General features: G+C 41.6%; 1 protein-coding gene across 1 annotated transcript in view; it reads right to left on the bottom strand.

Annotated features, from left to right (window-relative positions):
• Nucleotides 1-11,810, bottom strand: part of get1 (guided entry of tail-anchored proteins factor 1) — a 33,539-nt gene extending 21,729 nt beyond the window's left edge. The window contains exon 1 of the mRNA XM_073044953.1: nt 11,675-11,810. Within this exon, the coding sequence (XP_072901054.1) occupies nt 11,675-11,764 (90 nt within the window). The 5' untranslated portion in view covers nt 11,765-11,810. The remainder of the gene's footprint in view (nt 1-11,674) is intronic.
• Between the last annotated feature and the right edge of the window lie 1,168 nt (nt 11,811-12,978).

Raw genomic sequence — 12,978 nt, forward strand, 5'->3', positions numbered from 1 at the left:
TTCCTTCTACCAAAGTGCACGGCCATACACTCCCCTACACTATATTCCATCTGCCACTTCTTTGCCCATTCTCCCAATTTGTCCAAGTCCTTCTGCAAACTCTTTGCTTCCTTATCATTACCTGCCTGTCCACCAATCTTCGTATTGTCTGCAAACTTGACCACAAAAACTATTAATTCTGTCATCCAAATCATTGACATATAATGTGAAAAGAAGCAATTCCAACACAGACCCCTGCAGAACACCAACAGTCACCAGTAGACAACCAAAATTAGCCCCCCTTATTTCCACTCTGCCTTCTGTCAGTCAACTGATCTTCTATCCATGCGAGTATCTTTCCTGTAATATCATGAGCTGTTATCTTTTTGAACAGTCTCAAGTGTGACATCTTGTCAAAGGCCATCTGAAAATCCAAAAAAACAACTTTTGACTGTCCTTTGTCTACCCTGCCTGTTATTTCCTCAAAAAATTCCAACATATTTGTCAGGCACAATTTCTCCTTAAAGAAACCATACTGACTTTGGTCTACTTTATCCTGTGCCTCCAAGTACCCCGAAACCTCATACTTGATAATGGATTCCAACATCTTCCCAACCACTGAAATCAGGCTAACTGGACAGTAGTTTCCTTTTCGCTTCCTCCCTCCCTTCATAAAGAGTGGGGTGACATTGCAATTTTCCAGTCCTCCAGAACCATTTCTGAAACTATTGGTTCTTGAAGGAACCAATGCCTCCACAATCTCTTTAGCTACCTCTTTCAGAATCTTGGGGTGTATTCCATTTAATCCAGGTTACTTAACTGCCTTCAGACCTTTCAGCTTCCCAAGTAGCTTCTCCTTAGTAATAGCAACTACACTCACCTCTGCCCCATGACACCTGCAAGTTTCTGGCATACTACTGGTATCTTCCACAGGTGAAGACTGACGCCAAATACTTACTAAGTCCATCCACCATTTCTTTGTCCCTCATTACCACCTTTCCAGCATCATTTTCCAGTGGTCCACTCTCATCTCTCCTTTATTCTTTATATATGGGAAAAAAAACCTTTTGGTATCCTCTTCTGTTTAACTTTATATTTCATCGATTCCCTCCTCAAGGCTTTTTTTAAGTTGCCTTCTGTTGATCTGATTTTCCCAATCTACCTGCACACTGAAATCTCCCAAGACTATCGTAATATTGCTGTTATTACATGGCTTTTCTATTTCACATTGTAATGTGTATCTCATATCCTGGCTACATACAGAGGCCTACATACAACTCTAATCAGGGTCTTTTTGTCATTGCAGTTTATTAACTTTATCCACAAGGATTCTATATCTTCTGATCCAATAAGAACTCTTTTTAAGGATTTAATTGCACTTTTTTTTAAACCAAGAGCCACCTCTCTCTCTCTGCCTATCCTTTCGATACAGCGTGCATCCTTGGATATTAAGCTTCCAAATATGATCTTCCAGCCACGATTCAGTGATGCCCACAACGTCATACCTGCCAATCTCTAAATGTGCTACAATATCAGCTACCTTATTCAGTATACTGTGAGCATTCAAATATAACACCTTCAGTCCTGTACTCATCAACCTTTTCAATTTTGCTATGTTGCACTTCAATTCATCCCACTGACTGCAATTCTGCTCTATCATCTACCAGTCTTTCCTCAGTCTCAGTACACACAGCATTGACTTGTATACCAACTGCCCCATCTTCAGCCCTATCTCTTCACTTCTCAATCACCCCCCCAGCCCAGATTACTTTAAACCCTCTCCAACAGCTCTTACAAAACTGCCCACTAGGATATTAGTCCTCCTTGGGGTCAGGTGTAACCCTTTTGTTTTAAAAACAGGTCATAACTTCCCGAGAAGAGATCCCAAAGATTCAGAAATCTGAAACCCTACCGAGCTATGAAAGCATATTGGATCATCCACTATGCATTCAAGTGTCTCTACTTTAAGAGGCAAATCTTTTGTTTAACTTTCCGCTACTAAAATGCAAGTCCTCATAAGGACTAGAATATAAGAGCAAGTATGTACAGTTGAGATATTCCCCTTTATTGATAATTGGCCCCTTTATCTGAGAAAGGATATACCGGCATTGGAGAGGTTCCTGAACAACTTTTCCTCTAAGGTAAGCATGCGCACACATCTTTTGCTATGAGCGCACAAAGGAATTTAAACTGTGCAAGTATATTTCATGATTGTACACAGTCACATTTCCTTTTCCGGTTTCTGATGTCAATGGTGTTGACAATGTGGAGTTTGACAACATGATTCGTCTGCAGATTTTAGAACTGGCTTATTTACATACTGCTTTTGTTGAAGAAATTACTGAATTACTATCTGCAAATGGGAAGAAGTGGAGTGATATTTAGAAACTTGACTCTTTAAAGCACCATTTAGCAAGCAAATCACAGATATGAGGAAAAATTTCTTTAGCCAGAGGATGGTTAATCTGTAGAATTCATTGCCACAGATGGCAGTGGAGGCCAAGCCATTGAGAATATTTAAAGCAGAGATTGATAGGGTCTTGACTAGTAAGGGCATCAAATGTTATGCGGAGAAGGCAGGAGAATGGGGTCGAGAGGGGGAGAAATCAGCCATGATGGAATGGTGGAGCAGACCTGATGGGCTGAATAGTTTAATGCTGCTCCTGTGTCTTTTGGTCTTATGGCCAAGCTTGTCCTATACGACGCATACGGACCACAGCGCTCTAAACCTCTCCTACTCATTTATTTCATTGGGTTTTAAATGTTTCTGCTGTGCCTTTCTCAACCACTACTTCTGCCAGCTTAATCCAAACATTTTTAGTTTATTTAGGGATACAGCGTGGACACAGTCCCTTCCAGCCCAATGAGTTGCAATGCCCAGCAATCCAACTATTTCAAACTGGACTAATCATAGACAATTGACAATGACCAATTAACCAACCTAGTAACTGGTACAGCTTCTGACTGTGGGAGGAAACTGGTACACGCAGAGGAAATTCATGTGGTCATAGGTAGAAAATAAACTCCTTACTGACAGCGCCAGAATTGAGCTATACCATCATGCGAACTTCTACACTACCGTCCTGATAGACCACAAAACAATAAAGACAAGGAGCAGAATTAGGCCATTCAGCCCAACAAGTCTGTTCTGCCATCCAATATGTTTGATCCGAGATCCCACTCAACCCCATACACCTGCCTTCCCGCCGTATCATTTGATGCTCTGACCGATCAGGAAACTATCAGTTTCCACCTTAAATATACCCTCAGCCTCCAGATTCACTACAGATTTTTAAAAAAGTCTTCCTTACCTCTCTTCTCATAAAGTCACCTCTCAATTTTGAAGCTGTGCCCTCTAGTTCTAGATACCCCACCATAGGAAACATGCTCTCCATATCCACCCTATCTGGTCCTTTCAACATTCGGTAGGTTTCAATGAGATTCCCACGCAATCTTCTAAATTCTAGTGAGTACAGGCCCAAAGCCGCCAAACATTCCTCATGTGTTAACCTTTTCATTCCCAGAATCATCCTCATGAATCTCCTCTGGACTCCCCCCAATGACAACACATGCTTTCAAAGATATGGGGCCTAAAATTGTTGACAATACTCCCAGGTTCTGCATGACTAGTGTCTTATGAAGGCTCAGTATTATCTCCTTGTTTTTATAATATATTCCCCTTGAAATAAATGCCAACATTGCATTTGCCTTCTTTACCACAGACTGAACCTGTAAATTAACCTTCTGGGAGTCTTGCACAGGGACTCCCAAGTCCCTTGGTACCTCTTTGAGCCTTCTCCCTATTTAAATATAGTCCACACTACTGTTACCAAAATGCACAATCGTACATTTCCCAACATGGCATTCCATCTGTCACTTTTTTCCCCATTCTTCCAATTTGTCTAAGTCCTGCTGGAATTGCATTGCTTCCTCAGCACTACCTACCCCTCCACCTATCTTTGTATAATCCGCACATTTTGCCACAAAGCCATCAATTCCATTATCTAAATCTAGACAATGTGAAAAGTAGTGGCCCCTATACTAACCCCTGAGGAACACCACTAGTCACCAGCAGCCAACCAGAAAAGGCCCCTTTTATTCCCACTTGCTGCCTCCAGCCCATCAGTCATTCCTGTACCCATGCCAGTATCTTTTGTAACACCATAGGATTTTATCTTGTTAAGCAGTCTCATGTGTGGCATCTTATCAAATACCTTCTGAAAATCCAAGTAAATGACATCCACTGCCTCTCCTTTGTCCACCCTGCTTGTTACTTCCTCTTGTTACTGCTGTTCAGGAGGCTTTAAACTAATGTGGCAGGGGGATGAGAACAAGTGCGGAGAGACAGAGGGGTGTAAAATGAGGGTAGAAGCAAAAAGTAGTAAGGTGAAAAGTAAAAGTGGCAGGCAGGCAAATCCAGGGCAAAAAGCAAAAAGAGCCACTTTTCAACATAATTGTATAAGGGCTAAGAGTGTTGTAAACACAAGCCTGAAGGCTTTGTGTGTCAATGCGAGGAGCATTCGTAACAAGGTGGATGAATTGAATGTGCAGATAGTTATTAGATAGATAGATAGATAGATACTTTATTCATCCCCATGGGGAAATTCCAACTTTTTCCAATGTCCCATACACTTGTTGTAGCAAAACTAATTACATACAATACTTAACTCAGTAAAAAATATGATATGCATCTAAATCACTATCTCAAAAGCATTAATAATAGCTTTTAAAAAGTTCTTAAGTCCTGGCGGTAGAATTGTAAAGCCTAATGGCATTGGGGAGTATTGACCTCTTCATCCTGTCTGAGGAGCATTGCATCGATAGTAACCTGTCGCTGAAACTGCTTCTCTGTCTCTGGATGGTGCTATGTAGAGGATGTTCAGAGTTATCCATAATTGACCGTAGCCTACTCAGCGCCCTTCGCTCAGCTACCGATGTTAAACTCTCCAGTACTTTGCCCACGACAGAGCCCGCCTTCCTTACCAGCTTATTAAGACGTGAGGCGTCCCTCTTCTTAATGCTTCCTCCCCAACACGCCACCACAAAGAAGAGGGCGCTCTCCACAACTGACCTATAGAACATCTTCAGCATCTCACCACAGACATTGAATGACGCCAACCTTCTTAGGAAGTACAGTCGCCTCTGTGCCTTCCTGCACAAGGCAATATGATATAGTTGGGATCACAGAGACATGGCTCCAGGGTGACCGAGGATGGGAGTTCAACATCCAGGGATATTCAATATTCAGGAGGGATAGACAGGAAAGAAAAGGAGATGGGGTAGCATTGTTGGTTAGAGAGGAGATTAACACAATAGAAAGGAAGGACATTAGCCTGGAGGATGTGGAATCGATATGGGTAGAGCTGCATAACACTAAGGGGCAGAAAACACTGGTGGGAGTTGTGTACAGGCCACCTAACAGTAGTAGTGAGGTTGGGGATAGCATTAAACAGGAAATTAGAAATGCGTGCAATAAAGGAACAGTAGCTATAGTGGGTGACTTCAATCTACATATAGATTGGGTGAACCAAATTGGTAAGGGTGCTGAGGAAGAGGATTTCTTGGAATGTATGCAGGATGGTTTTCTGAACCAACATGACGAGGAACCAACTAGAGAGCAGGCCATTCTAGATTGGGTATTGAGCAATGAGCAAGGGTTAGTAAGCAATCTTGTCATGCGAGGCCCCTTGGGTAAGAGTGACCATGATATGGTGGATTTCTTCATTAAGATGGAGAGTGACATAGTTAATTCAGAAACAAAGGTTCTGAACTTAAAGAAGGGTAACTTTGAAGGTATGAGACATGAATTAGCCAAGATAGACTGGGTTGACGGTGGATATGCAATGGCAAGCATTTAAAGATCGCATGGATGAACTACAACAATTGTTCATCCCAGTTTGGCAAAAGAATAAACTAGGGAAGGTAGTGCACCGGTGGCTGACAAGGGAAATTAGGGATAGTATCAAGTCCAAAGAAGAAACATATAAATTAGCAAAAAAAAGCGGCACACCTGAGGACTGGGAGAAATTCAGAGACCAGCAGAGGAGGACAAAGGGCTTAATTAGGAAAGGGAAAAAAGATTATGAGAGAAAGCTGGCAGGGAACATAAAAACTGACTGTAAAAGCTTTTATACGTGAAAAGAAAAAGATTGGTCAAGACAAATGTAGGTCCTTTACAGTCAGAAACAGGTGAATTGATCATAGGGAACAAAGACATGGCAGACCAATTGAATAACTACTTTGGTTTTGTCTTCACTAAGGAGGACATAAATAATCTTCTGGAAATAGTAAGGGACCGAGGGTCTAGTGAGATGGAGGAACTGAGGGAAGTACATGTTAGTAGGGAAGTGGTGTTAGGTAGATTGAAGGGATTAAAGGCAGATAAATCCCCAGGGCCAGATGGTCTGCATCCCAGAGTGCTTAAGGAAGTAGCCCAAGAAATAGTGGATGCATTATTGATAATTTTTCAAAACTCCTTAGATTCTGGATTAGTTCCTGAGGATTGGAGGGTGGCTAATGTAACCCCACTTTTTTAAAAAGGAGGGAGAGAGAAACCGGGGAATTATAGACCCGTAAGTCTGACATCAGTGGTGGGGAAAATGCTAGAGTCGGTTATCAAAGATGTGATACCAGCTCATTTGGAAAGAGGTGAAATCATCGGACAAAGTCAGCATGGATTTGTGAAAGGAAAATCATGTCTGACGAATCTTATAGAATTTTTTGAAGATGTAACTAGTAGAGTGGATAGGGGAGAACCAGTGGATGTGGTATATTTAGATTTTCAAAAGGCTTTTGACAAGGTCCCACACAGGAGATTAGTGTGCAAACTTAAAGCACACAGTATTGGGTGTATGGTATTGATGTGGATAGAGAATTGGTTGGCAGACAGTAAGCAAAGAGTGGGAGTAAACGGGACCTTTTCAGAATGGCAGGCAGTGACTAGTGGGGTACCGCAAGGCTCAGTGCTGGGACCCCAGTTGTTTACAATATATATTAATGATTTAGACAAGGGAATTAAATGCAGCATCTCCAGGTTTGCTGATGACACGAAGCTGGGCGGCAGTGTTAGCTGTGAGGAGGATGCTAAGAGGATGCAGGGTGACTTGGATAGGTTAGGTGAGTGGGCAAATTCATGGCAGATGCAATTTAAAGTGGATAAATGTGAGGTTATCCACTTTGGTTGCAAGAACAGGAAAACAGATTATTATCTGAACGGTGGCCGATTAGGAAAAGGGGAGATGCAACGAGACCTGGGTGTCATTGTACACCAGTCATTGAAGGTGGGCATGCAGGTACAGCAGGCGGTGTAAAAGGCAAATGGTATTTTGGCATTCATAGCAAAAGGATTTGAGTACAGGAGCAGGGAGGTTCTACTGCAGTTGTACAAGGCCTTGGTGAGACCGCACCTAGAATATTTGTGCTGTTTTGGTCCCCTAATCTGAGGAAAGACATTCTTGCCATAGAGGGAGAACAGAGAAGGTTCACTAGATTGAATCCTGGGATGGCAGGACTTTCATATGAAGAAAGACTGGATCGACTAGGCTTATACTCACTGGAATTTAGAAGATTGAGGGGGGATCTTATTGAAACGTATAAAATTCTAAAGGGATTGGACAGGCTAGATGCAGGAAGATTGTTTCCGATGTTGGGGAAGTCCAGAATGAGGGGTCACAGTTTAAGGATAAAGAAGAAGCCTTTTAGGACCGAGATGAGGAAAAACTTCTTCACACAGAGAGTGGTGAATCTGTGGAATTCTCTGCCACAGGAAACAGATGAGGCCGGTTCATTGGCTATATTTAAGAGGGAGTTAGATATGGCCCTTGTGGCTAAAGGGATCGGGGGTATGGAGAGAAAGCAGGTACAGGGTTCTGAGTTGGATGATCAGCCATGATCATACTGAATGGCGGTGCAGGCTCGAAGGGCTGAATGGCCTACTCCTGCACCTATTTTCTACGTTTCTATGTTTCCTCGAAGAACTCTACAGAATTGTCAGGCAAGATTTCCCTGTACAGAAACCATGCTGACTTTGACTTATTTTTTAAATTAGTCTCCAAGTACCCTGAAACCTCATCCTTAATAATAGACCAACACTTTCCCAACCACTGAGATTAGGCTACTGGCCTATAGTTTCCTTTCTTTTGCCTTCCTCCCTTCTTAAAGAGTGGAGTGACATTTGCAATTTTCTAGTCCTACAGGGCAATGTTAGAATCAAGTGATTCTTGAAAGATCATGACCAATGCATCAGTTTCTCTTCAGCAACCTCTCTCAGACGCTGGGATGTAGTCCATCTGGTCCAGGTGACTTATCCACCTTAAGACCTTTGAGTCTGCCTAGCACATTTTCCTTTGTAATAGCAATGGCACTCACTCCTGCTCCCAGACACTCACAGACCTGTGGCACACTGCTAGTGAATTCCAGAGTGAAGACAGATGCAAAGTAAGTTAATCTAATTTCTTTGTCCCCTATTGAGGTAGCAAAAGCATATACGGTAATTTTCCCAGTGGTCCAATATTAACTCTCACCTCCCTTTTACTCTTTATATGACTAGAAAATCTTTCAGTATCCTGTTTTATATTATTGGTTATTTTGCCCTCATTTCATCTTTCCCCTTCTTATAGCTTTTTTGGTTGCCTTTTGTTGGATTTAAAAAGCTTCCCAATCATCCAACTTCCCACTCACTTTTCTACCCTATAACCCCTTTCCTTGGCTTTTATGCAATCCGTAACTTCCCTTGTCAGCCACGGATCCCTGCTCCTGCCACTTGAGAGCAATTTCTTCTCAGGGACACATCTATCCTGTGCCTTGTTCTAAGCTCCACGTACCCAGTCTGTTTGAAGACCCTATTGTATCCGCCTTTACAACCTTCGCTGGCAGGGTATTCCAGGCACCCAGTCTCTGTGTGACAAACTTACCTCTGACATCCTCCCTTGTACTGAATTTCAAGCACCTTAAAATTATGCCCCTTCACGTTAGCCATTTCAACCCTGGGAAAAAGCCCCTGGTTATCCACACAATCAATGCCTCTCATTATCTTATACACCTCTATCAGGCCACCTCTCATGCTCCATGGCTCCAAGGAGAAAGTTCATTCAACCTATTCTCATAAGGCATGCTCTCCAATCCAGGCAACATCCTCAATCTCCCCGCACTCTCTCTCTCTATAGTTTCCACATCCTTCCTGTAAAGAGGTGACCAGAATTGAACACAGTACACAAAGTGGGAAGTGGAAAATGCTGAACATCACCTCCACATTGCCTGAAATAAAACAAATTCATCTGTGGGGACAGCATTTTCTGGTGCTTGAAAGTCTGTCAATTCCAAAATGACCACCCTTTATTGTCAGCTGAGAAGGCACAGCTATTCCAATTAACAGCTGAACACAGCCCTTTGAGCACAATACAGTAAAGGAGGAAAGCTGCACAGTTGAAAGCGTCAGCTTGTGGGTAAGGCATTACATCAAATAGATGTGCCATCTTTCTGGGATAAAATAAAGTCTGATTGTGTTTGTTTGACCAAATGTATATTTTCCAGACCCAGTCTTCTTCATTCAATGCCCACTCCTCTTTCCAGATTTCCATTTTCATAGTCGTATAACATTACATCACAGAAACAGGCCCTTTGGCTCAATTAGTTTGTGCAAACAATTAATCTGTTTATTCCATTGAACTGCACCTGGACCACTCCCCTCCATACCGCTCCCATCCATGTAACTATCCAAATTTCTCTTGTGTTGAAACCAAACCCACATCCTACCCATACCTACCCTTTGAGTGAAGAAGTTTCCCTTAAACATTTCACCCCTAAACCCACAGGGCTGCTTTCAAGAAGGAGCTAGATAGGTATCTTATGGATAGGGGAATCAAGGGATATGGGGACAAGGCAGGAACCGGGTATTGATAGTAGATGATCAGCTATGATCTCAAAATGGCAGTGCAGGCTCAAAGGGCCAAATGGTCTACTTCTGCACTTATTGTCTATTGACCTCTAACTCTAGTCTAACCCAATATCAGTGGAAAAAGCCTGCTTGCATTTACCCCATCAATATATAATATGGGTGGCAGGGTGGTCACCCTTGGTCAAGGTGTAGCACCTGCTTACTTCCTCGATCAGGGCCACGTGAAGCTATGGGAGCAGGTAGTGGATGGTCTTATGAGCAGCTGGTGCATAACAAAAGTCTAGGTTATACAACCACTAATGGCAGGCAGGCAATCTCTGAAGAGTATTGATACTCTTTGTATCAGTGTATCTTTGTAAGAGTATTGAAGAGGATGAAGAGGTCAATACTCCCCAATGCCATTAGGCTTTACAATTCTACCGCCAGGACTTAAGAACTTTTTAAAAGCTATTATTAATGCTTTTTGAGATAGTGATTTAGATGCATATCATATTTTTTACTGAGTTAAGTATTGTATGTAATTAGTTTTGCTACAAGTGTATGGGACATTGGAAAAAAAGTTGAATTTCCCCATGGGGATGAATAAAGTATCTATCTATCTATCTAATGGCTGGGGTCACCAGTCTTGTAAAGACACTGCCCATCAGTCAGCAATACCAAACCACTTCTTTAGAAAAATTTGCCAAGTACAATCATGATCTTGGAAAGGCCCATGTCATACAACATGGCACATAATGAATATCTACTATTTCCAGGGTTTTCTGTGGTTCTACATAAACAATTAGCTCTAGTTTGCCATATCAATTTATTTATTTTGGGGAGGGGGAGGAATGCTCAGGTTTGCTCCGCCATTTGTTTTGATCATGAAAGCATCCAAAAATAACATCTCAATTTCTTCTCCCCTAAACAGAACTGCAATTATTTCACTTAACATGGAACTGAATTTGTTCCACGAGCAAGAATATACTTGTCAAATGACTCAAAATCGTTAACAATTTCCATCAGATATCTACAAAAGAAACTTGTTTTCTCAACATTACACCAATACTAACTATAATCTATTTTATGAACATTGCAAATTCATACAGGATTAAAATTAACCTCCTAAACATATGGTATTTTAATTCTAAATTCGTATCTTCCCCCGTGGTCAGTTTAACGCACAATGTTAAAATATTCAGCAGTCACTTCAGGCTTGCAACATTTTTAAATTTTAAGTTCTGTAGTCATCTTTATACCAACTTTCTTCCCTTTCCCACTTGTAATACACAGTACAAGTCATTATTGCATTCTTGATGGACATAATTTATAACAAGAATGAATACATAGCCAAAGCTTCTGAAAAGAATGTATGTTCCTACTACTCGTGGCATGCCTGCTTACCAAGGCAACAACACCCCGTCATCCCTCCCAGTTTTGGATTAAATTTAACAGGTACCCCATAACCATTTATTCATTTTGATTAACAACATGCCTTCCCTAAAAATTGTGCTTATTCTAGTTCAATTTCTATCAACAATATGAAATTACTTTCTACTATTAAGTACACATTGCAAATCCAGATATTTGCTTTAAATGTACTGGTATTGCTCATAGAACAAAGAGGATAGCATGTAAGATAGCTTTCAAAAACTTCGCATTTTTTTTAAAAAAAAATCCCATCACTTAGTAAAAATATTTGCACAGAAGAGCGGTTGACACGATTCGAAATGGTCGCATTTTATTAGCTGGTTCAGAGACCGTTGAAATGCCTGTTATAGTAGCATTTCTGCTGCTGTACATTCGCAAATAGATACTTACAAGCAAAGAAAGGGTCGGGAGCAGCATCTTAAACAGACTACATAACAAAACCGAGCCCAGCACTAGCAACCACGCACAGCTCTCCGCCATGTTTGAGCTTCCTATTGTAACCCCACCCCGATGAACCACGACAACAGTAAATAGAAGCCATTCCATTTATTAACAGTCTCCGTGTGAGACTCCCCTTTTCAACAGTTAAAGCCACATAAGCACTTGCAGAAATAATTCACACAAACAAATGCAATGCCGGTGGTTTAATGCGCACTGTTGGGTATAAAACTCTGAAATACAGATTGCATCGTCCCTTTGTTAAGCAGCAAACCATGTGAGAGGGTAGCTCCAATCAGCAAGGTCCGCTAGAGCTCTCGGCGTTCGAGTCAACCGAACTTAAAAAGGGTCCCGGGGAGATGAGAACGAGATGGGCGCCTGACAGCTGGACTTGGCCAATAACTTCGCAAATTATGGTCTGCTTGCGAGATAAACAGGCATATCCAGCCAATCGGAGTTAGGTACATATCATAATGTTAGGTAGCACGAAGTGAAGGAACAAATCTGGTTCGAACTAGTTCGTTTGGCAGTATTAACGTGCCATAGTTGTATTGTAACAAGGTAGTTGAATACCATTCTGGGATTGAGTTAGTTGCCGATCAAGGAGTGCAATCCGTTCGCATTCTAGTTTGCCCAATTTTCATATTGTAGTGTTTCTAAAAAATCCTCAAAAATATGCCCAGGAAGCTGGTGAGTAGTTTTAATTTCATTTCTGACAGAAAGAGTCCAAAAAAAAAAGAGGGAAAATCAATTGCACGTTCGTTCTTGTATGTAATTGCGTCTGGAATGTTGCATAGTGGTGAAGTGTGATTGTAATACCGTAATGCGTTTTTTTTAAAAAAAATATATAAATGAAAACAAGATCTGTTAATGACTTGAATATCCAAGTGTTCTTAACTGGAGAGATTTCCCCCTTCCTGAAGCAGACGTGCAAAATTGCACCCCATGAATGAAGACCACTTAATCACTTTCATGTGTGGAAGGTCAATGCATTTATATAAACGCTTAACATTTACCATTATTCACCCAGCCCCCCAGATAAAATGTGAAAGTTTTATTTTTTTTTTTGGCCTTTTACGCGCAAGCAACGGAGGTAAGAGCCGTGTTTTCGCGAGGTTGAAGGGTGCTCCTGCCTAAATTCCGAGCTCCATTCGGAATCTCGAATGTTCTGTTACCATTTGCAGAGAAAAGGCAACACGGAGTTCTGAAGTTCGTCCAGCAGGTCACAAATAGGCGGGAAGGATTCGCATTACGTC

Source organism: Hemitrygon akajei, chromosome 5 (assembly GCF_048418815.1).
Source record: "Hemitrygon akajei chromosome 5, sHemAka1.3, whole genome shotgun sequence".
NCBI classification, from domain to species: domain Eukaryota; kingdom Metazoa; phylum Chordata; class Chondrichthyes; order Myliobatiformes; family Dasyatidae; genus Hemitrygon; species Hemitrygon akajei.